This window comes from Saccopteryx leptura, chromosome 8 (assembly GCF_036850995.1).
Source record: "Saccopteryx leptura isolate mSacLep1 chromosome 8, mSacLep1_pri_phased_curated, whole genome shotgun sequence".
Classification (NCBI taxonomy): Eukaryota; Metazoa; Chordata; class Mammalia; order Chiroptera; family Emballonuridae; genus Saccopteryx; species Saccopteryx leptura.
The window spans coordinates 1515478-1542622 of NC_089510.1; the positions used below are offsets into that span (position 1 = coordinate 1515478).

General features: G+C 49.3%; 1 protein-coding gene and 1 long non-coding RNA gene across 4 annotated transcripts in view; one reads left to right on the forward strand and one right to left on the reverse strand.

Moving 5' to 3' along the window:
* Window positions 1–13110, reverse strand: part of GK5 (glycerol kinase 5) — a 53673-nt gene extending 40563 nt beyond the window's left edge. For 2 of the 3 annotated variants that reach the window (XM_066347357.1, XM_066347360.1), the window contains exon 1: window positions 12894–13110. In XM_066347357.1, coding sequence (XP_066203454.1) covers window positions 12894–13031 — 138 coding nt within the window. In that variant the 5' untranslated portion in view covers window positions 13032–13110. The remainder of the gene's footprint in view (window positions 1–12893) is intronic. The other variant, XM_066347358.1, reaches the window with a different exon arrangement.
* The window catches only part of LOC136379798 (uncharacterized), a 555021-nt gene that overhangs the window by 164360 nt on the left and 363516 nt on the right, over window positions 1–27145 (forward strand). The gene's annotated exons all lie outside the window — the stretch shown is intronic.

A 27145-nucleotide genomic window follows, 5' to 3' on the forward strand; every position in this document is an offset into this window, starting at 1 on the left:
TGATTACTACAGCTCTATAGTAAGTCTTGACATTGGGTACTGTGGTTCTTCCAGTTTGATGATTTTCAACATATTTTGGCTATTTTAGTTCGTCAGACTTTATACTCATCATGTCTATATCTGCAAAAAGCCCTATTGGAATTTTGATGTAGAATCGTGGATACCGGTTCTTTCAGCTCCTCAGCAACAGAGTAACATCCTCCCCACCTTCCTGGTTCTGGTGAAACGTCTGGTCATCCAGATCCGTGTTGCATGCATGTCATGTGTCCACTGCTTTCCATTTTTTTCCCTTTGCTTTGGTTTTCATCATTTTAATTGTGCTGATTCTGTATGTGTATGACTTTGCACTCATCCTGTTAGGAGTTTTCTCAGCTTCTAGATTATACAGATTAAGATTTGAAAACTTACTGACCTTGGATGGTCTTTAACACTATTACTGCCCTGAAGTAATATTTTTCTACGTGGAACTCTTTCTTTTCTTCCTCGGGGAACTCGGATGACATGAACATTAGATCTTTTGCTCTTTTCCCATAGATCCCTGAGGCTTTACTCAATTTTTTCCCCAATATTTTTTTCTCCTTATTATTCAGAATAGATCATTTCTATTGGTCCATCTTCAAGTTTACTGACTTTGTTCTGTTACTCCCATTCTAGTATGGAGCCCATCTAGTGATTTAAAATTTTAATTATTATATTTTTCTTTTTTAGATTGATTTTTTCCCCAGCTTTCTTGAGGTATGATTGACAGACTATAAATATTAAGGTGTACAGTGTGGTGTTTGGTAGACCTGTATACATTGTGAAAGGATTATCACAGTCAAGTAATTAACATGTCCATCACCTCACAAGATTACCGCGTGCGTGTGTGTGTGTGTGTGTGTGTGTGTGTGTGTTGAGAGCTCCTTCCTTAGCCAAGTTCAGGTGTACAAAACACGATAAAACAACAGTTGTCACCGTGCTGCCTGCCCCACGCACGCTTCTGAGTCCACAGAGGGCTGCTCTGTGCAGTCCGTCCAGGCTTTGTGTCTGCGTTCAGTGGGAGGGGCAGGGGGAAGTGTGCTTGCTCCAACATAGTCTGAACCAGAACTCGGTATTTTATTTGTTAATTTTCATTTTTAAAAAGTCTGACTAGCCTGACCAGGTGATGGCGCAGTGGATAGAGTGTCGGACTGGGATACGGAGGACCCAGGTTTGAGACCCTGAGGTCGCGCCAGCTTGAGCGCAGGCTCATCTGGTTTGAGCAAAAACTCACCAGCTTGGACCCAAGGTCTCTGGCTTGAGCAAGGGGTTACTCGGTCTGCTGTAGCCCCACAGCCAAGGCACATATGAGAAAGCAATCAATGAACAACTAAAGTGTTGCAATGAAAAACTGATGATTGATGCTTCTCATCTCTCTCCGTTCCTGTCTGTCTGTCCCTATCTATCCCTCTCTCTCACTCTGTCCCTGTTAAAAAAAAAAAAAAAAGTCTTACTTTTTCCTTGTTATAAAATAACGCATCTCCGGCCCTGGCCGGTTGGCTCAGTGGTAGAGCGTCGGCCTGGCGTGCAGGAGTCCCGGGTTCAATTCCCGGCCAGGGCACACAGGAGAGGTGCCCATCTGCTTCTCCACCCCTCCCCCTCTCCTTCCTCTTTGTCTCTCTCTTCCCCTCCCACAGCCAAGGCTCCATTTGAGCAAAGTTGGCCCGGGCGCTGAGGATGGCTCCGTGGCCTCTGCCTCAGGCACTAGAATGGCTCTAGTTGCAACAGAGCGACGTCCCAAATGGGCAGAACATCGCCCCCTGGTGGGCATGCTGGGTGGATCCTAGTCGGGCGCATGCGGGAGTCTGTCTGACTGCCTCCCCACTTCTCACTTCGGAAAAATACAAAAAAAAAAAAAACACCAAAAAACCCCGCATCTCTATTATAGAAAACTTGGAAAATAAAAGTAAAATAAAGAACACTACAGCCCTGGTCGGTTGGCTCAGTGGTAGAGCGTTGGCCTGGTGTGCGGAAGTCCCGGGTTCGATTCCCGGCCAGGGCACACAGGAGAAGCGCCCATCTGCTTCTCCACCCCCCCCTCCTTCCTCTCTGTCTCTCTTCCCCTCCCGCAGCCAAGGCTCCATTGGAGCAAAGATGGCCCAGGCGCTGGGGATGGCTGCTTGGCCTCTGCCCCAGGCGCTAGAGTGGCTCTGGTCGTGACAAAGCGACGCCCTGGATGGGCAAAGTATCGCCCCCTGGTGGGCCTGCCGGGTGGATCCTGGTCGGGCACATGCGGGAGTCTGTCTGATTGCCTCCCCCTTTCCAACTTCATAAAAATACAAAAAAAGAAAAAAAAATAACACTACAATGTTTTGTAAACTCCTGAACTTAAGATTGCTTCTCTCCCTCCCTCTCCCCCTTCTCTCTCTCTCTCCCCCCCTCTGACAGCCAATAGCCCGATTGGCTCAAGCACTGGCCCAGTTGCTGAGGATAGCTTGGTTGATTCAAGCATCAGCCCCAGGAAGGGTTTGCTGGTGGATCCCGGTCAGGGCGCATGTGGGGGTCTGCTTCACCATCTCCCCTCCTCACACTTAAGAAATAAAAAAAAGCTTATAAAAAATGTTTTAATTACAAATGAGAGAAAAGGACTAAAATGTATCACTGCTGTTAAAAAAAAAAAAAAAAAAAGAATGCCAAAAGAAATAAAATTGAGGCCTAGTACAAGCCTGCTAATGTAAGAATTGTTGTTTTAACTAAAAGACCAACAGCCTGTTCTCTCCCTGTCTCTGAGGATCTTTTCAGTTCTCTCTCTCTCTCTCTCTCTCTCTCTCTGTCTCTCTCTCTTTTTAAGCTATTTATTTGGCAATATCAATCCAATACTCTAAGTAGGAAGTTAGGGTTTCTGTTATATATTTTTTCCCTCATAATGCAGAGGTGTAATTTTCAATTGAGAAAATAAATACAAATTCTATGTCTAATCGATAAAGTGCCACAAAGCGAACTGAGTTCCCGATACTCTGGTTAAATACAATTCAGTTATTTATTCTGTACCTGTGGATATAACAAACCAGATGCTACATAGCAATGCTGGCTAGTTAGCCAGACCCCCCTTTCCCTGAGAACTCAAACTATCTGAAGGTCAGGCTGTCAGTGTTCTTTCTCATTTCTAATTCATTGTGGACCCACAGTGGCAGAGCGCGTGAACACTGTGCTCGCCTCCACCCACGACCACAACAAAATCACAATACCTTACAGAACGAAGACCAGCTGGACAGACAAACCTCCTGTAACTCAGACCATAAAGAAGCAACCGCGTCCAGACTGGCAGGAGGGAGAGGAATGTCAAAGGGGCTCATCTTTCCTGCGGTGTGGCAGTTACGAATCAGGAGGCGTCCCCCCTGAGGAGCGAGGGGTCCCAGCCCCACGCCAGAGCACCAGTTCTGGGAAGAGGAGTCCTCCCTCAACACCTGGCTGTGAAAACCAAGGGGGATTTACCCGCATAGGACTAGGGCTCCTGCCTGAGGGCAGCCGCCCTTGCTGTCAGACCCAGCAAAGGGACAGCAGCTCAAAGAGCACCAGGGGCGCCCGGGGAGGGACTGAACAGTCTGGCTTTGGAGGCAGGGCCAGAAGCACTTACCCTCCCTCACAGGAGGGCCGCAGGCGCCCCTGCTCCTTTGCTGAACCCTCCCACCGCCGAGCCTGCCGGCACAGGCAGGTGCCAAGTCTGAGTCTCCATCAACTCAGCTCACACTGTGTGCCCCGCCCTGGTGATTTCCTGGGACCCCATGTTACCCAAACTACACACCAGCCCAATCCTCATTCCGGGGCTGTTCCTCACAAGCAGCTGACCTGCTGACCTGGGACAAGACTGCAGACATTCCTAAAGGCTCTCCAAGGACCACAAACCCCCCAAAAGCAATAAGTGGCCTCACGGTGCCCTTTGCTAAGCAGCCTCAAGCCTGGCACTGCTGTCACCTGGGCGCAGTTTGCAGCAGAGCCCCACCCAGGAGCCTCCAAGCCCAGCACAGGTAGCCACCAACAGCAGATCCATCGTAGCTCCTACCAGCTGGACCCCTGCTGGGCATAGGCAGTGGAAAAACTTAGCCTACACCTGTCCAACTCCCAAGAGACCCCCACAGTCAAAACACCTGGGGGCTGGCTGCAGACGACACCAAAGTACCATCCAATTAGCTTCACAGACAACAAATCTAAGGGTAGACTCAGCACGCAGGAGAACCCCACTGAAGCAAATCCAACTCTGTGGGGTCAGCCCCAAAGAACAGCTCCTCTGCTGTGGTCAGGGCCAGTCCTCAAAGCCGGTCAGCCTGAGGATCAATCCCACACACACGTGACAACAGCAGCCCAGGTTCAGCTACACTAGGAGGAGACGTGCATCCCACACAGGGCACACCTGGAGCCCCCAGCTCAGGTGGACAGGGAGACTCTTCCCCGGGGCCCACAGGACACCAACTGCATCAGGGCACCCTGCCAAGACCAGGAGACAGGCAGCTCCACCTGATACACAGAAATAGACACAGGGAGACTGCCCCAACCAGGAGACAGGAGACACGCAGCTCCACCTGATACACAGAAACAAACACAGGGAGACTGCCCCAACCAGGAGACAGGAGACACGCAACTCCACCTGATACACAGAAACAGACACAGGGAGACTGCCCCAACCAGGAGACAGGAGACAGGCAGCTCCACCTGATACATAGAAACAAACACAGGGAGACTGCCCCAACCAGGAGACAGGAGACAGGCAGCTCCACCTGATACACAGAAACAAACACAGGGAGACTGCCCCAACCAGGAGACAGGAGACAGGCAGCTCCACCTGATACACAGAAACAAACACAGGGAGACTGCCCCAACCAGGAGACAGGAGACAGGCAGCTCCACCTGATACACAGAAACAAACACAGGGAGACTGCCCCAACCAGGAGACAGGAGACAGGAGCTCCACCTGATACATAGAAACAAACACAGGGAGACTGCCCCAACCAGGAGACAGGAGACAGGCAGCTCCACCTGATACACAGAAACAGACACAGGGAGACTGCCCCAACCAGGAGACAGGAGATACACAGCTCCACCTGATACACAGAAACAAACACAGGGAGACTGCCCCAACCAGGAGACAGGAGACAGGAGCTCCACCTGATACATAGAAACAAACACAGGGAGACTGCCCCAACCAGGAGACAGGAAACAGGCAGCTCCACCTGATACATAGAAACAAACACAGGGAGACTGCCCCAACCAGGAGACAGGAAACAGGTCCCAAATGAAAGAACAGGAGGAAACTCCAGAAAAAGAACTAAATAAAATGGAGGCAAGAAATCTACCAGACGCAGAGTTCAAAACACTAGTTAAAAGGATGCTCAGTGAGCTCCAGGGAAGAATAGATAAACTCAGATCTTACACAGAGATAGAAACCATAAGAAATAACCAGTCAGAAACAAAGAAAACAATCATTGAAATGAAGCATACATTAGCTGGGATCAACAGCAGCTTAGCTGAGTCAGAGCATTGAATCAGCACTTTGGAAGACAGGGTAGCAAAGAACAGCCAGTTGGAACAGAACAAAAAATTAAACTGAACATAGTTAAAGGGACTTCAAGGGCAACATCAAGTGTAACAACAGTCATGTCACAGGGTACCAGAAGGAGAAGAAGAGAGAGAAAAAAGAATTGAGAAACTATTTGAAAAAATAATGATTGACAACTGTCCAAACCTGGCAAGGTCAATAGACAAACATGTCCAGGAAGCACAGAGAATCCCAAACAAGATGAATTTAAAGAGGCCCACACCAAGACACATCATAATTAAAATGCCAAAGATTAAAGACAGAGAATGGTAGAAGAAGCGAGAGAAAAGCACTTAGTTCCCTCCTAGGGAGCTCCCATAAGACTGTCGGCTGATTTCTCAGAAGAAACTTGGCAGGCCAGAAGGGACTGGCACACAATATTCAAAGTGATGAAAAGAAAGGACCTTAAACCAAAATTACTCTGCCCAGCAAAGCTATCGCTTAGGATCAAAGGACTGATTAGAAACTTCCCAGACAAGAAAAAGAAGGAGTTCATCATTAAAGTAAAGTTAAAAATGGCCCTGGCGAGTAGGCTCAGTGGTAGAGCATCGGCCTGGCGTGCAGGAGTCCCGGGTCCGGTTCCCGGCCAGGACACACAGGATAAGCGCCCATCTGCTTCTCCACCCCTCCCCTTCTCCTTCCTCTCTGTCTCTCTCTTCCCCTCCTGCAGTCAAGGCTCCATTGGAGCAAAATTGGCCCAGGTGCTCCATGGCCTCTTCCTCAGGCACTAGAATGGTTCTGGTCACAACAAAGCAATGCCCCAGATGGGCAGAGCATCGCCCCCTGGTGGGCATGCCAGGTGGATCCCGGTCGGGCACATGCAGGAGTCTGTCTGACTGCCTTCCCGTTTCCAGCTTCAGAAAAATATAAAAATAATAATAATAAAGTTAAAAAAAGATTTCTTTAAGAAGAAAAAATGGTAAAAAAAAATATGAATAATAAAATGGGAACAATTACATACTTATTAATATATGACTTTTAATGTGAATGAATTAAATTCCTTAACCAAAAAACATAAAGTGGCTGAATGGATAAAATATAAGACCTATATATGTGCTGTCTATAAGAGACCCACTTCATATCAAAAATAAAGAGATGAAAAAATATTTCATGCAAATGGACATTTTTAAAAAGTTGAGATAGCAATGCTTATATCAAACAAAACAGATTCTAAAACAAAGCCTACAGCAAGAGACTAAGAAGGACATTACATAATAATATAAGGTATCAATCCAACAAGAGAATAACCCTTGAACATATTAATGTGTCAAATATTGGCACACCTAAAGATATAAAACAAACATCGACTATTGACAGACATAAAGGGAGAGATCAACAGTAATACAGTCATAGTGGGGGATGTTAACATCTAGTTAAAATTGATAGATTATCCAGACAGAACACCAACAAGAAAACAGCAGCGTTAAAGACACATACATCAGGTGGATTTCATTGATAGTTGTAGAACACTGCACCCCAAAGCAGCAGAATACACATTCAAGTGCACATGGAACATTTCCCAGAATTGACCTCATGCTTGGACACAAAATAAGTCTCAATAAATTTAAGACTGAAATCATATCCAGCATCTTCTCCATTCACAATGGTATGAAACTAGAAATCAACTACAAGAAGAAAACTGCAAAACACACAAACACAAGGAAGCTAAATAACACACTACAAAGTAATGAATGGGTTAACAACATTACAGAAGAAATCAAAAGATACCTTGAGACAAATGATAACAAAAACAAAACAACCCACGCCTGACAAGGTGGTGGCCCAGTGGGAAGAGCATCAACCTGGGACGCTGAGAACCCAGATTCAAAACCCCACCAGTTTGAGTGTGGGATCACAGACATGGCCCCATAGTCACTGCCATAAAGCCCATGGTCACTGGCTTAAGCAAAGGATCACTGGCTTGGCTAAACACCCTCCTCCTCCCCAACCCCCAGGTCAAGGCACATATGAGAACAATCAATGAACAACTAAAGTGCCACAACTATGAATTGATGCTTCTCTTCTCTCTCCCTTCTGGTCTGTCTGTCCCTGTCTGTCCCTCTCTCTCGCTTACTAAAGCAAGCAAGCAAACAAACAAATAAAAAGCAACCCAAACTCTACAGGACAAAACCAAAGCAGTTCTAAGAGGCAAATTCATAGCAATACAGGCCGACCTCAAGAAACAAGAAAAATCTCAAATAAACAACCTAACCTTACACCTAAAGGAACTAGATAAAAGACCAAACAAAGCTCAAAGTGAGTAGAAGGAAAGAAGTAAACAGTAAAGACCAGAATGAAAATAAATGAAATAGTGTCTAAAAAAAAACACACAAAAGATCAATGAAAACAAAAGCTGGTTAAAAAAAAAAGCTGGTTCTTTGAAAAAAGAAACAATATTCATAAACCTTTCAGCCAATTCATCAAATAAAAGAACAAAAAAGAAAAGAAAAAAAAAGAAAAGGGGCCCAAATAAAATCAGAAATGAAAGAGGTGAAGTCACAAATGACAGCACAGAAATACAAAGGATTATTACATGTGGAATCTAATGAACACAATGCACCACCAAGCAAAATAGAAACAGACTCAGACACAGAACAGACTGACGGATATCAGAGGGGAAGGAGGTTAGGGATTGGCTGGAAAAGGCGGAGGGATTAAGCAAAGAAAAAAGACCTCACAGATACAGACAACAGTGTGGTGATTTCAAGAGAAAGAGAGGCTGGGGGAGGTAGAAGGGGCAGAGGGGACAGGACAGATGGTGATGGAGGGAGACTCCACTTGGGGTGGTGAACACAGAACACCATACGCCGACGATGTACTGAACTGCACACCTAAAGCCTATGTAATTGTATTAATCCACATCACCCCAACAAATTCAATAAAAAATAGTAAGTAAATAATGAAGCTTGACCATCCTGAAGAGAGCACACCATCTTACCTACCCTATAATCCAATCCTGCCTTGCTTTCCCCTTCCTCCGATAACCTTCCTCACAATCCCACCTCAATCTCGAATGCATACAAGAAACTGCACATCCTGACTCTTTGGAAGATGGGAGGTCTTGCTCTCCAGCAACTGACAATCGGTTTTGGCTCAGATAAACTCACAGCAATTCTCCACAGCCTTGGACGCGTGTACACTGACACATCTCATCACACTCTCTCTATTCAGGATTGGACACTGAGGAAAAATGAAAACTTCACGGCCACCGGGAGACCTGAGTGAGGGGCCAACTCTGCGCTCACTGGCTGGGAGACCTTGTTATTAAGCTCGTCCCGCGTCTCTGGGATCCTATCTGCCAAAGGAGAGGGCTGGGCTGATGGTCCAAGAGGTCACCGTTGGGTTCACCAGTGCCCGAGAAAGGCACACCTGCTCTCTCTGCGGCTCCGCCCTTTGAGAAGCTCCAAACATTCAGACAATGTGTCTATCTTGCAGTATTCCTCCATACAACTTCAAGGCTGGGTTCTTGACTCATCTATGACAAAGATCCCGTAAGGTGACTTGCTGAAAGGTCACAAAGTCAGTCAAAATCCGGGCCCAAAACAGCAACCCAGGTCTCCCTCCCAGCTTTATTCCATCAAGACACAAAAAACCACCACCTCCACCATCAACACCCTCCTCAGAAAAATTCTGGATAGATTTACACCCATATAAAACTTCTTTTTAACTTAAATTTAAACTTTCAGAATGATGTGTATTTCAACATGTGGACTATTATTACTCAAAACTTTCTTTAGGCCCTGACTGGTTGGCTCAGTGGTAGAGCGTCGGCCTGGCGTGCAGAGTCCCGCGTTTGATTCCCAGCCAGGGCACACAGGTGAAGCGCCCATCTGCTTCTCCACTCCTCCCCCTCTCCTTCCTCTCTGTCTCTCTCTTCCCCTCCCACAGCCAAGGCTCCATTGGAGCAAAGTTGGCCCGGGTGCTGAGGATGGCTCTGTGGCCTCTGCCTCAGGTGCTAGAATGGCTCTGGTTGCAACAGAGCGATGCCCCAGATGGGCAGAGCATTGTCCCCTGGTGGGCGTGCTGGGTGGATCCCGGTCGGGCGCATGTGGGAGTCTGTCTAACTGCCTCCCCTTTCCAACTTCAGAAAAATACAAAACAAACAAACAAACAAAAAAAGAAACTTTCTTTAACCTGTGTGAAACCTTCCTGAAAGAACCTTTAGAAATTGTGGTGAAATGATTATCAGTGAGCTTTCTCTTGCCATGTTTTTTTTAAAAACAAGAAGCTTTAGTTTCTATACATAGCCTCCAAGCCCCTCCAGGCCTGATGGCACTGATTTGAACAGGGGTACTTAGTATTCTTCAGTTCTTTATCTGAAAGCTGTAATGCTCTGTCAGCAAAGCTGGCTGGCTCACTCCTGAGCATAGGCTCCCTGAAGAGCAGCCAGGCTCCCTGGAGAGAAAATCACTACAAGCAAACATTTCCCTCCAAGGCAACAGTATCCTATCTTATCTCTTAACTCTGTTCCCTTATCTAAGAAGAGGTGGTCAAGTTCTTCCCAGGTTTCCCCAGAGCAGTACCCGTCCTGTGGGAAGCAAAGCTGACTTCTTATTTTCCTCCTCTATCATCATCTCCACTTTCCTGCAACTTGGTAAAAGGAAATTAGAGATTTTGCAAAAGGAAAAAAAAATGTGGTATATGTGTGTGTATACTATTCAGACACAAAAAAGAAGGAACTCTTACCATGTGCAACAGCATGGATGGATCTAGAGCAGGGGTCCCCAAACTTTTTACACAGGGGGCCAGTTCGCTGTCCCTCAGACCATTGGAGGGCCGGACTATAAAAAAAACTATGAACAAATCCCTATGCACACTGCACATATCTTATTTTAAAGTAAAAAAACAAAACGGGAACAAATATAACATTTAAAATAAAGAACAAGTAAATTTAAATTAACAAACTGACCAGTATTTCAATGGGAACTATGCTCCTCTCACTGACCACCAATGAAAGAGGTGCCCCTTCCGGAAGTACGGTGGGGGCCGGATAAATGGCCTCAGGGGGCTGCATGTGGCCCGCAAGCCGTAGTTTGGGGACCCCTGATCTAGAGAGTGTTAGGCCAAGTAAGATAAGTCAGACAGAGAAAGAAATACCACATCATTTCACTTTACATGTGCAATCTAAAAATCAAAATAAATGACATAAGAAAACAGAAACAAGCTCATAGATACAGAGAACACACTGCTGGTTGTGTGTGAGGGGGGGTGGGTTTGGGGAGGCTGGGTGTAAAAAGGTGACGGGAATTAAGAGGTACTAATTGGCAGTTACAGAACAGTCACGGGGGATGTCCAGTGCAGCTCAGGGAACAGTCCATGATACTGAAATAACTTGTACGGTGCAGGTGAGTTCTAGTTTATCAGGGTGATTACTTCATAAGCTATATAAATGTCTAACCACTAGCTGTACACCTGAAACTAATACAGTATTGAATGTCAACTGTAATTGAATTTTTTTTTATTTAAAAAAACAAAATCCCAAATGTTTTGCCTGACCAGGCAGGCGGTGGCGCAGTGGATGGAGCGTCGGACTGGGATGCGGAAAGACCCAGGTTCGAGACCCCAAGGTCACCAGCTTGAGTGTGGGCTCATCTGGCTTGAGCAAAAAGCTCACCAGCTTGGTTGGACCCAAGGTCGCTGGCTCGAGCAAGGGGTTACTTGGTCTGCTGAAGGTCCGCAGTCAAGGCACATATGAGAAAGCAATCAATGAACTAAGGTGTCGCAACAAAAAACTGATGATTGATGCTTCTCATCTCTCTCCGTTCCTGTCTCTGACTCTCTCTGTCCCTATTAAAAAAATTTTTCAAATGTTTTACGCAGGTCGATGATAATAAAAATTAATCTGCAAACCTGCTACACAATTTTCTAAATCTTAGTTGCTTCCTCTCAGTCCCAGCAGCCGCTGAACTGCACACACTTGAAGAAGCACAGCTGTAAAATCCTCCTACAGTCAGAGAGGCATGGCTTTCAACACCTTCGTCTAAGATAGTGCTTCCTCCTTTCAGGCAGGGACTTTCTGCATTTTTTATTTTCTAGACATCTGCCCCTCCCACCCTCCAGTTTGGAGTCTGAGCAAACCAGTCTTCTGTCCTGCTACTCACAACATTAGTGATTCATCTTTGAGATTCTTGCCTCATTTCTAAAAAAAAAAAAAAAAAAGATTTGCCCCAAATACTATAGCAACTGTGAAACTTTGTCGAGTCTAACAACTTCTGTCTCCTTTTGGTTCCAAATACTTGAATTCTTAAAAAAAAAAAAAAATCCCCATTGCTTAAAACAAAAGTACTTTGTGTCTAGAATTACAAGGGAGCCTGTTAAAAGTATCATTGTGCTGGGACGAAAGAGTTATGCAAAGACAGGAGCACCCCATCGCCCAAGAACAGTGCGGGCCTTTCATCTGTCCTTTCCGGTTGGTGCAGGGGGCTGGGGGGACCTGGGTGGGTGAGCAGTGTCCCCGCACAGGTGACCCAAGAAGGGCCCAAGGAGCTGCTGTAGTCCCAGCTCGCTGGCCTGGCCCCTAGACCAGAATGGAACACCCGCTGTTTCCTCAAAACAAACGTTCAAAGCAGACTCGCGGCTGCTGGGCAACCGCTGTGGCTGAAAGATCCTTCTCCCCGGGTGGTGGCAGCTGGGTGAGAACCCAGGAAACTGGGCGTCCCCGGTGCTGCGGGAGTGGGTGTAGGTGACCAAGGGCTCCTGTCCCTTACTCGGACAGACGAGCAAACAAGGACCTGCAACATTCTTTCCCGTGCGCCGGTAACTGTGCAGAAGAAACCTGCAGTGCGTTCAGACGAGCACAGAAGAGCACCTGTCGGCTGGCCGCTCTGTCCAGGACTGATTGTCAGTCACTACTGCCTCGGTGGGTTTCCCAAACCAAAAATTATGTGGCTATATATTTTTGTTACAAGTCTCAACCATGCCAAGGAGACCAGCAGTGACAAGGCAGCCCTCGAAGTCGTCCCTCTCCTCCCACATCATGGCAATGCCATGCCCGCGCGGGGATCCGGCCCTCTCGTGATGACCCAGGAACGAGCCACACGGCTCCCTGGCACCGTGGGCCGCATGTGGACCTGCACGCGGAGGCCGGGCTGGGGCCCACCCAGGAAGTGCAGGGAACCCCGAGTCCCGAAGCGAGTGCCCTGGGCTGGAGCGCCCGCCCCGCCCGCCCGCCCCGCCCGGTGCCGCGGTCCCGCCAGGTGAGGCCGCCGAGGCGACGCCCAGGTGCAGGGCTCCCGGGCCCGGGCCTGGACGGGAAGGGCGCACCGCGCTCGGCCCTGCCGGCGGGGAGCGCGGAGATCCGGCCGGTCCCCGCCCGCGACCCCGGCGCCCACTCCCCCGTCACCTTCTGCGCGCTGGAGCCACGGATCCGCCCCGCGCGATCATAGACGTGGCAGCGGATCACAGAGCTGCCTACGTCCACCCCCAGCACGAAGCCCGCGCGCGGGCGCCCCTGCGCCGGGCCAGCGGACAACCCGGGCATCCCGACCCCCGCGCGCCTCTTGCCGCAGCCGCCCGCCCCGCGGGCGCGTTATAAACACCAGCGCCGCCCAGGCCCGGGCCTCCCCTCGGAGAGATCCGGCCCCGCCCCCCGCGGTAACCCCGCCCCTCCCCGCTCTGGGCCCCGCCCCTTTCAGCCGATAGCCCCCGCCCCGCCCGGCTCTGGGCCTGGGCCCGCCCAGCGCTGTCCCCACCCCGCCGCGCTGCTAACCCCGCCTCTTCCCGCCCTGGCCCCGCCCTCCTCGCGCTAACCCCGTCCCTCCACGCGCTGGCTCCGCCCTCATCGGACTGGTCCCGCCCACCCGGCTCTGGGCCTGATCCCGCCCAGCGTTGTCCCCACCCCACCTCGCAGCTAACCCCGCCCCGCCGGCGTTGGCCCCGCCCCGACGCCGTGACGTCAGAGGGCGTGCTGTCTGGGACGCGCGCTCCGCCGGGTGGCGGGTAGTGGGTCCTGCCCGCTTCTCCCGGGCCCGCCGACTGTGGTTTTCGCGGTCGCCCTGTTGAGCTCCCCGAGGGGTGCCCGCTTCTCTCCGACCTCGTCACTTTCCGTGCATCGCCAGACAGAGCGCGGCGTAATGGAGCTCCCCACGCGGCCCAACGCGTTCGTGCACGGAGCCCACCCGCGAGGCCTCCCTCCCGGGGAGCTGAGTGAGATGCGCCGTGTGATGCGTGCCCATAGACGCCGCTGTGGGAGCAGCCACGCGGGGAGCCGGGCACCCCGCGGGATTCAAGCCCCAGCCCGGGGGCCGCCCTTCCTCCACCAGCCGCTCTGCAAAAACCGGTGCCTCTGACAACTCCTTTTATTCTTTTTGAAAAGGATACATCAAAGTCACGTGAATAGGTGCCTTTTCTGAAAACATTGAACAGTGCGGAGGGGCACCATTAAAGCGTGAAAGATATTCGTATTTAACTAAGTCGTTCTTTTGACCCAATTGTGATGTTAAACCAACACGCTTTTAGCCAAATTTACCCAGTTGGGTTCTTGGGCCATATTTCTTGAAGCTTGGAACATACACCTGGAAGAGTAATTTTTTCTTCTTCTTCTCTATGTCCTCCCCTGTGCAAAAGCCCTCATTTCCTTCAAATGGCCTCAGGATGGCCTTTACCAGGGGTAACCACTTCTGTTCCATCCTCCATACAGAACCCCAAGTGTTGTAATTTGAAATTGATAGATACAGCCTGACCTGTGGTGGCACAGTGGATAAAGCGTCGACCTGGAAATGCTGAGGTCGCCGGTTCGAAACCCTGGGCTTGCCTGGTCAAGGCACAAATGGGAGTTGATGCTTCCAGCTCCTCCCCCTTCTCTCTCTCTCTCTCTCTCTCTCTCTCTCTCTCTTCTCTCTCCCTCTCTGTCTCTCTCTCTCCTCTCTAAAAATGAATAAATAAATAAAAATAATAAGATAGATATGTGAATTCCAAACTGCCCGCTTGATGTTCCGCTTATCTGTCAGACCTCACCCTTACTGGATTATCGCCCCTAAAACAGAGGAATTCCAAGAAGCTGGCAAGCTCCCCAAGGAGGAGCATTCCGGACATACCAGAACTTTTGCCTCAGTATCCTCTCAGGCTCTCCCAAACACTATTTAATTCGCCCCTAGTCTGTAACCAGTGCTCTCCTCCCCTGGAGAAGCACTCCAGGCAGGGTTCCTTTCTTCCTTTCAATAAAGCCTGTTACTCCGGTCTTTCGGACTCCCATGGATTCCAACAGAAATGAATGACTGATGGGTTGTGCGCTGGCCAGAGCCCTTCAGACAGACGGAACCAGGCGGATAGAGAGAAATGATTGACATTTTAAGTACTTGGCTCACATGCTTGTGAGGGCTGGCAAGTCCCAGGCCAGTGTGGCAGGCTAGCAATTCAGGTAAGAGGTGACGTCCAGTCTTGAGTCGAAATTCCGTAGGGCAGCGAGCTGGAAACTCAGGCAACGTTCCTACGCTGCAGTAAGAATTCTTACTCCTCTGGGAGACCTCAGCTTGGGCTCCTGAGGCCTTCAACCGATCGAATGGGGACAACCAACATTACGAAGGGTAACTCGCTTTACTCAGTGTCTGTTGGTTTAAATATGAATCACATCTTTTTGTTTGTTTTGTTTTGTTTTTACAGAGACAGAGAGAGTCAGAGAGAGGGACAGACAGAGACAGACAGACAGGAATGAAGAGAGATGAGAAGCATCAATCATCAGTTTTTCATTGCGACACCTTAGTTGTTCATTGATTGCTTTCTCATATGTGCCTTGACCCGGGGGCTACAACAGACCAAGTAAACCCTTGCTGGAGCCAGCAACCTTGGGTCCAAGCTGGTGAGTTTTGCTCAAACCAGATGAGCCCAAGCTCGAGCTGGCGACCTTGGGGTCTCGAACCTGGGTCCTCTGCATCCCAGTCCAATGCTCTATCCACTGCGCCACCGCCTGGTCAAGCTAATCACATCTTTAAAAGAAAAATGCCTCACAGTAACTACATTGATGTTTGACCAAATCACTGAGCACCCACACAGTGTACCCACTAGCCTAGCCAGGTTCACATGTAAAATTAACCACCAAGGTCCCCTTTCACAACAGAGAAAGCTGTTTTGTATTCCCTTGTTACTATGATTTAGAACAGGGGTCAGGAAGCTTTTTGGCTGAGAGAGCCATGAATGCCACATATTTTAAAATGTAATTCTGTGAGAGCCATACAACGACCCGTGTACATTACGCATTATCCAATAAAAATCTGGTGTTGTCCCGGAGGACAGCTGTGATTGGCTCCAGCCACCCGCAACCATGAATATAAACAGTAAGAAATGAATGGATTGTAATACATGAGAATGTTTTATATTTTTAACGTTATTATTTTTATATTAAAGATTTGGTTGCGAGCCAGATTCAGCCATCAAAAGAGCCACATCTGGCTCGCGAGCCATAGGTTCCCGACCCCTGATTTAGAAGATTCTTTAACGGGGTAGTGCTTGGGCTTCTAGGACTCTGACCCTTCCTTTCTGATCCTTTTTTTAAATTGTCAACCCGAAGGAGGAAGGCTTCCTTGTGGTTAATTGGGCTCAAGTTCAAAACCAGAACCTAGCAGCCGTTGTGTACAGAAGCCTCTCACGCACACACTAAATCTCAGGGGAAAAGTGGCAGACCCGGCTGCCTGCCCCCTGCACTGCATTCCTGCCGCACGAACCAACCCTTATAAAGGAGCTCCTGGGATTGTGTTTGACCAATGGGACCTTCCTCAGCTGATTGGGTGTCTTTAAAAACCAATCAGAGCTATTTCAAAAAGGACCAGTCAAAACAGTGCGATTTGGACCAATCAAACTCTGCACATACAGAGTCCTCATTTGCATGAAGTTGGCCAGAATTTTTCTCTGTATAAGCCAGCCTCCCTTTTGCCTGGTAGAGCGCGCTTTGCAGCTTCTGCCAGTGACTCTGTCTCTGGTTTGGATTGCAAACTTTCCCTTGGAGCCATTTAACTCAAGTAAAGGTTCTCCATTCACCCTTCCTCCCATCCCCCACTCTCTGCAAATTGGGGCCTCCTGGTGGCATTGCATTGGTGGCAGCGATTTTTTTTTTGACAAAATTCAAATCAGTGATTTTGAGTATGACCAAAAAATCATTGAATGTGAAAACGAGGACCTGGCAACCACTTAGCTTAGAGTTTCTTAATGTTTCCAACTTTGAGACCCGGATCGACGCCCTCTTCCTCAGCAGATGCTCAGATGCACAAAAGTCGGCATGCATTTTCGGGAGTTGGGTGTGGGATAAACTAAACTTAGAGATGTCAGACTCAAACCACAGAGCTGATTGTCCTGCCCTGGACAGACGGTGGTCTCAGCAGAGGGACAGGGAACAAAGGGTCCTGTCCATTGTTCTCTGCTGGCACCGTGCGCCCCTGCTCTGCCCTCGGGGACAGGAGATGGAGGGCCACAGGGCACACGGCTCGGACACTCTGAAGGTCAGTCAGTCAGGTGTTCCTGACTCAGAGCCACTGCTGCTCTGAACTCCATTCCTCAGGCTTTCGACTGGCTTGGCCGCTGCTGCTCCTCAGACTCTGGGCTTGACCTCGGCGGCAGCCACTGTGGCTGCTTGTCCAGCTCTCTTCCCACCACTGTCCCTCCTTCCACCTTCTCCTCTCAGAGCAGACCCCGGGGTACAGCTCATCCGCCAGCCCCCCACTCCGAAGGAACTTGGGTGCCGTCCCTCAGGGCCGGCTCAGGCCACCAGTCCCTATCACACCCCACAGGAAAATGAATGGTTCTTCCAAGCTGAGCTCAGGGACCTGCTTGCTCTCCGGCCTCTAAGAAAACTAGTCATGTGTCCTCCCACCTCAAGTGAGCACGGTCCTGAGGAGTTTCTGAAACACGGGCCTTTCGATGTGTTGCAGTAATAGAATGTTATAGTAATTAAATATATATAAGGTCTACTGGAAAGTTCTGTCCATTTCTATCACAACAAGTTTCGACACGTAAGCACATGTTTATTTGGCGCATGTGTGCCTCTCTATTTTTTTTAAACCTTTTTTATTTTACTTATTCATTTTTTTTTAGAGAGGAGAGAGAGAGGGAGAGAGAGAGAGAGACAGAGAGAAAGAAGGGGGGAGGAGCTGGAAGCATCAACTCCCATATGTGCCTTGACCAGGCAAGCCCAGGGTTTCTAACCGGCGACCTCAGCATTTCCAGGTCAACGTTTTATCCACTGCGCCACCACAGGTCAGGCCCCTGTGCCTCTCTATTTTTATCACTTAATGTATACATACTGACATAGCAAATTAACTAAAACAAAGTTGATTCACGTTAGTCTTATGTGTGAAGCCATAGTGTACCCATGGCTACTGATAAAGTTCATTTACGCCACTGTAATTTTTACGAATTTCAACAAGGAAGAAATGCTACAGAAGCATGTCTATCACATCCACCATATTCCCCGGACTTAGCACCCTCCGACTATCACTTGTTTTCGTCCTTACAAAATTTTTTGAAGGGCAAAAAATTCAAAAATGAAGAAGATATCAAACAAGCACTGGTTCAATTTTTCTCATCAAAAGAAACATTTTTTCAAAAATGGGATATACAAATTGCCCTCACGCTGGCAAGAAATCATTAATAATAATGGCAATTATATTATTTAATAAAGTTTATTGACGGTAAGAAAAATTTGTATTTTGTTTTATTCCAAAAACGGACAGAACTTTCTGGTAGACCTTATAGAAAAATATGGAAGATATATAGAAATAATTAGGATATAATATTAAAAGCAATTAAGGAAATTAAATAAAGTTATGCTATCTGGATAGCAATTGATAGATACATGAATTACAACTGCCCTTTTGCTGTTCCACTTGGCTGCCTGACCCCACCCTTAACTACCGGACAATCACCCCTGGGACAAAGGAATTCCAGGAAGCTGGTCAATCACCCCAAAGAGGAGTATTCCAGAAAGCCAACATACCAGCACCCCCTTGCTTGAGGCTATCCCCAACCCTGTAAAGTTTTACCTCAGTCTGTTTTGGGGGCCCTTCTTTCAGAGAAGTGCCCTGGCAGGTCTTTCTCCCCTAATAAAGCCTGCACACCTGGTGATCAAGTGCCGCCTCATTCTTACAGGAATTAATATAGTGGGTGCAGATGTGATAAGCAGACTCTGACTTACAAGCAGGGCCCAGTTAGTGTGTGTGTGAAGTTATACATAGATAACTGGCTTGGTATCATGACTTTGTAAGTTAATGTAAATAAGAACATCTTTAAAAATGATTTAATGTAAACATTTCAGTAGATTGACATAAAGGGGGTTCCCTGCCAGGAATTCCAAAAAGGTGGTTTGAGGTAATAATTCTGTAGATTGACACCTGTTAGAAGGTGTTGGTCAGAAAATGTACTAAAGCTGAGGGCCCCCTGCTGCAGTAGTCGCCCAGACTCCAACGTTGATGTGGACTGTCTCCACGCCGCTCTGAGCTCTGACCAAAGCCAGCCGAGAGGAGCACGCCGACAGGGCCCCCCTTAAGCTGTACCCAGACACGCCAAAAGGATTTGTGAGTAATAAACTGCCTGTGTGATTCTTGCATCTAACTTGTGTGTGGTCATGTCTTTCTCCGGTCTCAGTACCGATAAGTAGCATCCTCATAGCCGCTTCAAGAGTAGTCTCAAAGAGGCTGCCAGCCCTGCTGACCAGCGGGAGTGTCCCACTGCACGGGGAAGTCGAATCGGGGACGCCTGATCACCGTACAGCTTCTAGGCTCCTCTGGGACACAGTGCTGAAATCCAGATCAGTCCTCCTCACTCCTCGGAGATGGTGAGGGTCCACACTGGCTCCCGCGTTCAGATGTCAGCCACTGTTTTACGCAGTGAGCTCTTTGATGAGCCAGATGGGACCTTGGTCTCCTCTTCCAAGATAAACAAGGCAGCTGCGCAGTGACTGAAGGAACAAATCAATCCATATTAATATGCGCCCGACTCCCCTTCTGCCTGACGTGGCCACCAGACGCGGAGGGGGCTGAGCCCTCCCTGACCCCTGCGCTGGTCTGGGCATGGCAGGCCTCCCGGGCGTCAGGGAGGCGTGGGGTTGTGCCGCGTGACCAAGTCTGGTGTCTGGGATGCCACGCCTGGGCCCTGGACACCAGCCTGCCTAGCAAGCCACCCCCTTTCTCTTAACCCTGGTTCGGGAGCCCAGCGTCACTTGGATTGGCTCCTGCCTCAGTTTCCCGGTCTGCACCTCCCCTCCTGACGGTGAGCCCCGAGCCTGAGCACCGCTGTGGGACAGAGGTGGGCGTCCCACGAAGCCCGCACTTGCCCTGGCCCCGAGGGCTGCCCCAGCAAACTCAGAGCCCTCTGCTTCATAGCATTTGGAAAAGCGAATTATTTTTATGGTTTTTTTTTCTTAAAGTGGGTCCCCCAAATTCTACAAGCTTCAGGTCTCATAAAACTGTGGTCTTTCCCACCTGTGTTCAGTCCTCAGAAATGCCTTCTTTCTCCAGACCTGGACTCCCTCTGCTGGCTCCCCATGTCGGTGGTCCCAAAAGCTGCTAGGCACCCCCCCCCTGAGCCCTGCACACCCCAACCCACCACGCTGAACCCCCCGAATACAGACATCAGCTGGGATTGCTTCTGTCCTCCTGCACAAGTCTGAGTAGTCACGGCTGTAAGCTCTGGCTTCCATCCTCGGGTCAGTGTCAGGTCCAGCACCTGCCCATTCTTCACCCGTGTCCTGTGGGGGTCCCCATCTGCCCTCGCTGAGAAGCCTGTTCACTCCCCAAAGCAGCCGAGCTGGAAGGAATGAGAACCAAACGCTTCAAATGCCCAGTCTGATGCCCATCGCGGTCTAAAAATAAATTCAAGAGTTTCAAAGTGCAGAAAGAAAATCACTCTCACTCTCAATGAGACAATGCGTAATAAATATGATAACACAAGGATAAAAAGAAGACTTTGGCTTAGACCAAATTCACGGGAGGAACTGGAAATGGAAAGATAGAGTAATTACTGGAAATCCTAGGGTAGAAAACCTAGACTGCAGGAAGTTACTCCGTTAACTCAAGTAAACAAAGCCTTCCCGGCAAATAAAGCGTAAAGAGAAGGAAGTTGGTAACAGCTGTGCCAATCACGGCGACCGTCCTCACGTGGACGGTCCTACATGCTCTCTCACTGTAGCCCCTCCAGCGCCCGGCCAGCAAGTGTCACTCTCTTGTCCCAGGAGGAAATGACAGCGGGTCCACAAGGGAAGCTGGCCTCTTCCCCTACACACTGATTCTTCAGGGGGCCTGAAGCATCGGCTCTGTCCCGACGTCTACGACGAGAACGTGTCCCCCTCACTGCCCGATAACCCTGTGCCAACCCAGCGGGTGGCGGTCAGCACCTGTGCGGTCCCTTGCAGCCTGAGCAGAGAGGACGCTGAATACCTAGCTCCAGGGCCTGTCTGCACGCGGGGAGGGGGCCCTGGCACCCACGGGGGTCTCTTCCTGGCTGAGCTGCTGCTGCTGGCTGTCTCAGAAAGGGTGACCATCTAATCTCAGGGAAACCGGAGTCACACCTGCCGCCCCTGCCCAGGTATCTGCCCTGTCTCCCCGCTCCTGAAAGGCATCCGGCGTCAGAAACATGAACAGACTCATACCTCCTCCATCTCTTAAAAATTCCCCCTCCTGGGGTGTACCAGGTGACGGGAAATCTTGTCCTTCTCCAGCTCCTCTGCCAGTGCTGTGAGGGGGACGAAGCCGGGGTGCTGACTGCCCGGGTTTGTGAACAGCCTGCCTTTTGTGCTGATGAACACCCGGAGGCCGGGAAGTGAGAGAGAGGGAGAGAGACCCTCGCCACGAAGAAGCAGAATACTTCCACTTCTCATCTCAGACATCCTGCTTCAGTCGCCGTCCAACATCTTTTCATCCAACTAGGGATGTCTGATGCGACAGAATCGGAAATGGGCGAGTCCGGGGAGTTGAGGGAAAATTCAGAATTACTGCATAAGGCAACTAAAAATCCAAAGTCAAGAATGGTACAGCAGAAGGGAGTGTGGGGAATGAGCCGTGACTAGGAAGTTTTCAACAATAGACACTTATGTCTCCGCTTTTTGGATAAGAATAAGGCAGATCAAGGAAAGAAACCCTTCTCCACACATTTCTTAGCCGCTGTTGGCATTGTTTCCTTCCCAAATACCCCAGAATTCTTATTTTCTTTTGTATCAGATTTACTGATACGTCCAGTCTATGAATGAATCCTGACAACAATATACAGCCGTATAACCACCGCCACTATTGCGATAGAAAGTGCCTCCATCGCTCCAGAAAGCTCCTTTTCTCCGAGCACACGGTGATGTCCTCTGCGTACATCACTCGGAATTCTTGATTTCAGCAGACTGAGCACAGCCCTTTCAGAAAACGCAGCCTGTCCCCAAAAAGAAGCTGCAGGTTCCAGAAGGACTTTAAATGGGCTCCGTCCCGATGACACGTGGGCCAAATTACGTCGACCTGGGGTGGGGGGTGGGGGGGGGTTTCACCAAATGACGTACTTCCGCAGGGCCGCGCGTCACAACTGACCGCTCCTGATTCGTGTGTACGACTTGAGTAATCCACGCTCCTCGGGTGGGCGGGTTAGCAAAGAGGACGTTTGGTAGGCTTGTTTACATTCTATCCTGTCGAGGAAGGAAAGGGCCCTGTTTTGAAATCTGGTTACTTCAGGTCGTGTCACAATGTGCAGCTGCAGAACCTTGTGCTTGAGTTCACACAGAGCAGGTGAGCCTTGGACTGCAGTCCAATCGCTCCGGAGCTCAGGGGAAGAAAGTAGAAAGAAGGTCCCACGAACAATACACGCTCGCTTGGTTTTAAGTCAACCGGAAACAATAAAAAAAATAAATAAATAAATAAAAAGAGGTACTATTGATGCTCATTATTTGCAGTTCTCTAAAGGTCTTACCTTCCCGGAATTAGCAAACCCTGAACCCTATCTCCCCCGAGGAAACACAGGGTTAGGCTCCCGCCCCCCTCTGGTCACGTGCCTGTCAACTGCTCGGTACAATACATGACCTTGATTTATGGGCGTTTCTGGGTCAAGGCAGCTTATTTATCTCATCGAGGTACAGGGCAAAAGCAGGCTTACTGTGGCCTGGAGGGAAAATGATACAATACGTAATAAATATGATAACACCAGGATAAACTCTTGTATTTCGTGTACGCACGACCGACGGTCAACCCGCTTTTGCCCCACCCTGTGTATTGTCGCTTTGTTAACGTGGAACGTATGGTCAGTGGTATTAAAATTTATGCCCCAGTGATGCTTATGGAATGCCCAGAGTCTCTTCATGCTTAGGGGCCCTTGCAGAGCGTTCCAGGACTGTGCTCGGGGGACCCATCTTATAGACAAAATCACCAGCCAAAAGCACCGCCGAGGGAAATGGGGCACTAACCAGACCGTGAGCGAGAACAGGCATTTAGACAGAGAGAGAGAGAGAGAGAGAGAGAGAGAGAGAGAGTCGGAAGGCAGAGAGCTTTGTCCTGCGTGAGCTCCACTGGGAGCCTGCACACGCTCTTTGTCTCTCTTTTCCGTCTCTCCGTGTCTAGACGTGTAACCACGTGTTTATTCATGTATCTACTCAGCATGGCCCCTCCCATCTCATTCCCAAGTTCCGTCTTCCCGAGTCAATTTCCCTTTTCTTAGGTTATATTAGTAAGTATCAGAGTGCTTTCCATCAGGGTCTGAGCAGGAGACGTTTGGAGTATCTGAAGATCTGAAAATGTCTTGAGTGTAGCCTCACTTTCAAAAGATAGTCCGGCTTGGTAGAGAATACCGGATTGAGAGTGATTTTCTTTCTGCACTTGGGAAATATCGCTCCGTGGGCGTCCAGCTGTTAGGACTGATGGGAAGTCTAGTTCTCATTGTTTTGTAGGGGCTCTGTCTTTTCTCTCCCAGGGGGCTTTAAGATGTTTCTATTCAAACCCATTCTGGTTTTCCTAGGTGAGGTCTTGTTTTTAACTGATCTTAACTGGAGACACCCTGCTGCAATCCTTCAGACCAAGGACCTGGGTCTTCAGCTCTGGGAAATGTCCTGCTTTGTACATGTTGCCTCTTCCCAGAGTCCGTTGTCTCTTCTTTGGGACCTCCAATTGGATATTTCATTTTAAATGTTAGTTCTGACACAATTTCAGACTTACAGAAGAGTTGCAAGATAGCACAGAATTCCCATGTGCCCTCTACCCAGACTTTCCAAATATTAGCATAGCACCACATTTTCTTCATCCTGTTCATCTGTTCACCCATTCTCGTGTTGTTCTCAATTAACCTTTGTCCGAATGGGTCTCAGAGCCCCGTGACAGAGTTTTTGGTCATGTTATTTTCCATTAAAAAGTACTGACTTTAAAACTAATAAACAAGCCCTGGCTGGTTGGCTCAGTGGTAGAGTGTCAGCCTGGCATGCAGAAGTCCCGGGTTCGATTCCCAGCCAGGGCACACAGGAGAAGTACCCATCTGCTTCTCCACCCCTCCCCCTCTCCTTCCTCTCTGTCTCTCTCTTCCCCTCCCGCAGCTGAGGCTCCATTGGAGCAAAGATGGCCCGGGCGCTGGGGATGGCTCCTTGGCCTCTGCCCCAGGTGCTAGAGTGGCTCTGGTCGCAACAGAACAACGCCCCGGAGGGGCAGAGCATCGCCCCCTGGTGGGCAGAGCATCGCCCCTGGTCGGCGTGCCGGGTGGATCCCGGTCGGGCGCATGCGGGAGTCTGTCTGACTGTCTCTCCCCGTTTCCAGCTTCAGAAAAATACAAAAAAAAAAAAAAACCCCACAAAAAACTAATAAACACTGCCCCTCCACACACACACCCCAAATGGTCCAGAGAACATTCCCCTTTCCTTCTGAAGGTGTTGCAATGCACTGTAGTCTGTAACCAGCTTTTTACTACTAAACTTAAGTGGCCAATTGAGACAGACAGTTCTGAGACTTCCTCCACCACTGACTAAGACTGGGGCAGCAGGAATTGGGGTTGATATTCATTTAGCTGTCTGAGCCTCCTGGGCAGACCCGGTGACCTTGCCAGCCCCAGCTGCCCTCTTGCCCAGGTCTTTGATGATGACACCCACCCCCCTTTTCTTTAATTAAGTGAGAGGCAGGCAGGCAGTGAGACAGGATGCCCCCAGCCAGCCCATATCAGGCGATGCTCTGCACATCTAGGTAGGGCTGCTGCCCCGTTGCTCAGCAACTGAGCTATCCTAGAGCCTGAGGCTGAGGCCATGGTGCTATCTTCAGCACCCAGGGCCAACTTGGCTCAAGCCATGGCTACAGGAGGGGAAGAGAGAGTGACAGAGAAGAGGGAAGGAGAGAGGTAGAGAAGCAGATGGGTGCTTCTCCTGTGTGCCCTGACCAGGAATCACACCCAGGACTTCTATACGCTGGGCTGATGCTCTACCGCTGAGCTAACCAGCCAGGGCCACCATCCCCCCTTTTTTTCTGAACTATTTGATAATAAATTGCAGGCACGATGCCCATCTGCTCCTAAATACTTGAGTCAGAATTCCCCCGAAACAAGCGTATTCTCTTAGGCAACCTCACACACAGTACCATCAGCCCACCAGGGCTCTCACTGAGATTTCCCGACTGTCACAACAGGGTCCCTAACCACACAAGAAGAGCCCGCATCCTGGGATGCCTCACTTGTCGGGGGTCTTCAGTCTCCTTTGACTTGGGATCATCACTTGACCTCTGTCTTTGGCGAGGCGCCCAAGGCATCGATTTTGCAGAACGCCCTTCATTTTGTGGTTTGTCTGCGGTTTCCTCTGATTAGAGTCGGGCCATGCGTTTGGGCCAGAACAGCACAAAATTAAGGGTGAGCTCTTTCCAGCAGGGCAGCGACGAGGGGCAGATGAAGGCGGCGTCTGGAGGTGCTTTCATTTCCAGCTTCATGAATATGCATGAAGGTGAACCCTGGGGGTGGAGCCCCGCTGGCATCGCCCTTGTCCCAGCTGTGCCCCTCGCTACATCGTATCAGGACGAGTGAGCTGTCTCGTAGTTAGTTCCACGTGAAGTCTATGAGGCAGCTGGTTAAGGTGGCATCGGCCAGGTTTCTTCATTCTACAGTCACCATAATTCCTTCTGTAATTAATAGCCTCTGACAAGGAGACACTGGAGACTATGGAAGTATCCTGTTATCCCTCCAGCTGTCACCAGTAACGTTAGCATTCACTGATGATTCCTTTTATTTTTTTTGTAAGATTTTATGTATTGATTTGGGGGGAGAGAAGAGCACAAGGCATCAACTAGTAGAAGCTGCTTCTCATATGTGTGTGTGTGGTTTTTTTGTTTGTTTGTTTGTTTTTGTTTTTTTTTAGCGAGACAGAGAGAGACAGACAGACAGATAGACCAAGACAGAGCTGGAAAGGGAGAAGAGATGAGAAGTATCAATTCTTTGTTGCGGCGCCTTAGTTGTTCATTGATTGCTTTCTCATATGTGCCTTGACTGGGGAGCTACAGCAGACTGAGTGACCCATTGCTCAAGCCAGCGACCTTGGGCTCAAGCCAGAGACTATGGGGTCATAGCTATGATCCCACGCTCAAGCTGGCGACCCCGTGTTCAAGCTGGATGAGCCCATGCTCAAGCTGGCACCCTCAGGATTTTGAACCTAGGACCTCAGTGTCCCAGGCCAATGCTCTATCCACTGTGTCATCACCTGGTCAGGCTCATATGTGTCTTGACCAGGAAAGCCTGGGGTTTCAAACCAGCAAATCATATGGTCACTTTCCCTGTATGCCCTGACCAGGAACTGAACCTGGGACATCCACACACCAGACCAATGTTCTACCACTGAGCCAACCAGCCAGGGCCATAAAACTCCATTGCATTTCTATCTACTAACACTAACATTTCCGAAAATGAAAAAATAATTCCTTTTGCAATTGCAACAACAACAACAAAATAACAGAATACCTCAGAATAAACTTAACAAACGCTGTGAGGGGCCTAGACGCTAGGAACGACAAGACATTATTAAAAGAAATTGAAAAACACACAAAGAAATGAAAAGATAGCCCATGTTCATGGACTAGAAGAATCAACATAGGTAAGATGGCCGTATTTCCCAATGCAACAGACACAAGTAATCTAGGCATTACTCTTAAAAGGCTCTGTGAACAGACTCACTTGCTGACAAACTCATTAGCTCTACGCTCCAGGGCTAGGTCAGCAGCTCAAATGGTCAGGGGACATCCGGGAGGGACTGAGTTGTCTGGCTTCAGGGCAAAGGTGGAGGTGGGGAAAGCTTTTTCCTAGAAGGAAGTGTGGCATTGTTTTTTTGTGGAGCCCTGCATGCACAGGTGGGCGCCATATCTGAGTCTCCATCAACCTGGCTCACATTCTGTGCCCCAACCTGGTGATTCCCTGAGAGCCCACAGCCTCTAACTCGTAGGCCCACCCAAACCACTTCCAGTGACTTCTCCACACAAGGGGCCTCAGCCGGAATTGGGTTTATGCTTCAGACTTTCCTAAAACTTCTCCAAGGTTCACCAACACCGAACAAGCAGCACTGGGCCTCTGCACACCCTGTGCCTCTCGTCCCAAGCTCGGCAGTTGGCCCACGTCCACAGCTTGGCCTCTCCCAGGCACCTCCAAGGCCAGCACAAGTGGACACCACTGCAGGTAACTTTGTAGCTTCTACCACGTGGC